At 35.7% G+C, this 1340-nt stretch overlaps 1 protein-coding gene across 1 annotated transcript in view; it reads right to left on the bottom strand.

Moving 5' to 3' along the window:
* Positions 1-1340, bottom strand: part of UEVLD (UEV and lactate/malate dehyrogenase domains) — a 55154-nt gene that overhangs the window by 3465 nt on the left and 50349 nt on the right. Inside the window, exon 10 of the mRNA XM_012811441.2 lies at positions 718-778. Coding sequence (XP_012666895.2) covers positions 718-778 — 61 coding nt within the window. The remainder of the gene's footprint in view (positions 1-717; positions 779-1340) is intronic.

Below are 1340 nucleotides of genomic sequence, written 5' to 3' on the forward strand. Positions count from 1 at the left end.
AAAAAAAAAAAAAAAAAAAAACCAACTAGAAATGCAAGATTAATCAGATTAGAATGAATTATATATTATACACTACTCTTTGCAATAAAGAAAAGAATATCGTTTCAGGTTGTTATATTCTAAAATCCATAAAAGCTAAAAATCATCATCACTCAGACTTCAAGAAGGTCTGTTATCATGTGATGGTAAAACAACAAATGACATGAAAACATATAATGTGTAGAGTCCAACCTATGGGGGACAGACTCTGGAAAGTCTCTGAATAATAAAAGGGTCTGTGCATTACATTTTTCCCCTGAACATATAATATGGCTTATCCATTCATATTAGACTAATTTCCAAGTGCATTTGTGTGTTGTTAATACATACTCATTTTTAAGCAGTATGGATAAATTCTCTTGTAAATTAAGAAAACTGTTAATATCCTTAGATGTTTAGATACAGCAGCAGTAAATCATGTCTACAAATAAGGAACATGTTCTACCTTTTAAATGTCAACTGTGTCATCTGAAGAAGTTTGCAAAGCACTCTTAGATGTACTTTCAGATAAGAAATCAAAAAATATAAAACACTGCTCCCTTATACTTTTGGATGTATCCATACTAGCTCATTTTGTTTATAGAAGCCTGGTGAGTGCGTGGTATGTATATAGCTGTTACGTTAGCATGAAATGCATGATTTTTAGTTGGATAAATACAAATTTACACTCAGTGTTACCTGTTGGATAGCTGCACCTGAGAGTTAGGACTCATTCCTTCTTGGCCACTCCATGTGGGCACTAAAAATTAAATGAACAATTAATTATATTTTGCCAATGACTCTCTTAGGATTAAGATGTGATAAATGATCTTTAGTAGTCAAGGGTAGCTTCTAGCAGCAGTCACAATTTTCCACTGACGGCACTGACATATGCTGTACCAATTGCCTGGGATAAGAAAGACTTTTGAACTATAATCCCCAAAAAATATGGTCCCCAAAGTCTTCTTGCTGCCTCTTTACCTGTTCTCGCTCATCAATTCTGTAAGTTCTATAAGGACCATTTCATTGTTTAGTAGAAAGCTTTCCTTCCTTAGCAAACTGCATGTAATAGATTCCCAAATGCTATAAGCACTTGGCATTTGTTCTGCTGGGAACTGCACTGGGAAACTAATTTCTTTCACCAGATAAGGAACAATTTGGTCACTGATTTTGGGCTCGATTTTCCACAACTGAGAGAGAGGCGGGAGCCTGTTTTCTTTTCTTTTCTTTTTTTTTTTAGACGGAGCCTCAAGCTATCCCCCTGGGTAGAGTGCCATGGCATCACAGCTCACAGGAACCTCCAACTCTTGGGCTCAAGTGAG

The sequence above is a fragment of the Otolemur garnettii genome, unplaced genomic scaffold (genome assembly GCF_000181295.1).
Source record: "Otolemur garnettii isolate 467f Iridium unplaced genomic scaffold, OtoGar3 scaffold00001, whole genome shotgun sequence".
NCBI lineage: Eukaryota > Metazoa > Chordata > Mammalia > Primates > Galagidae > Otolemur > Otolemur garnettii.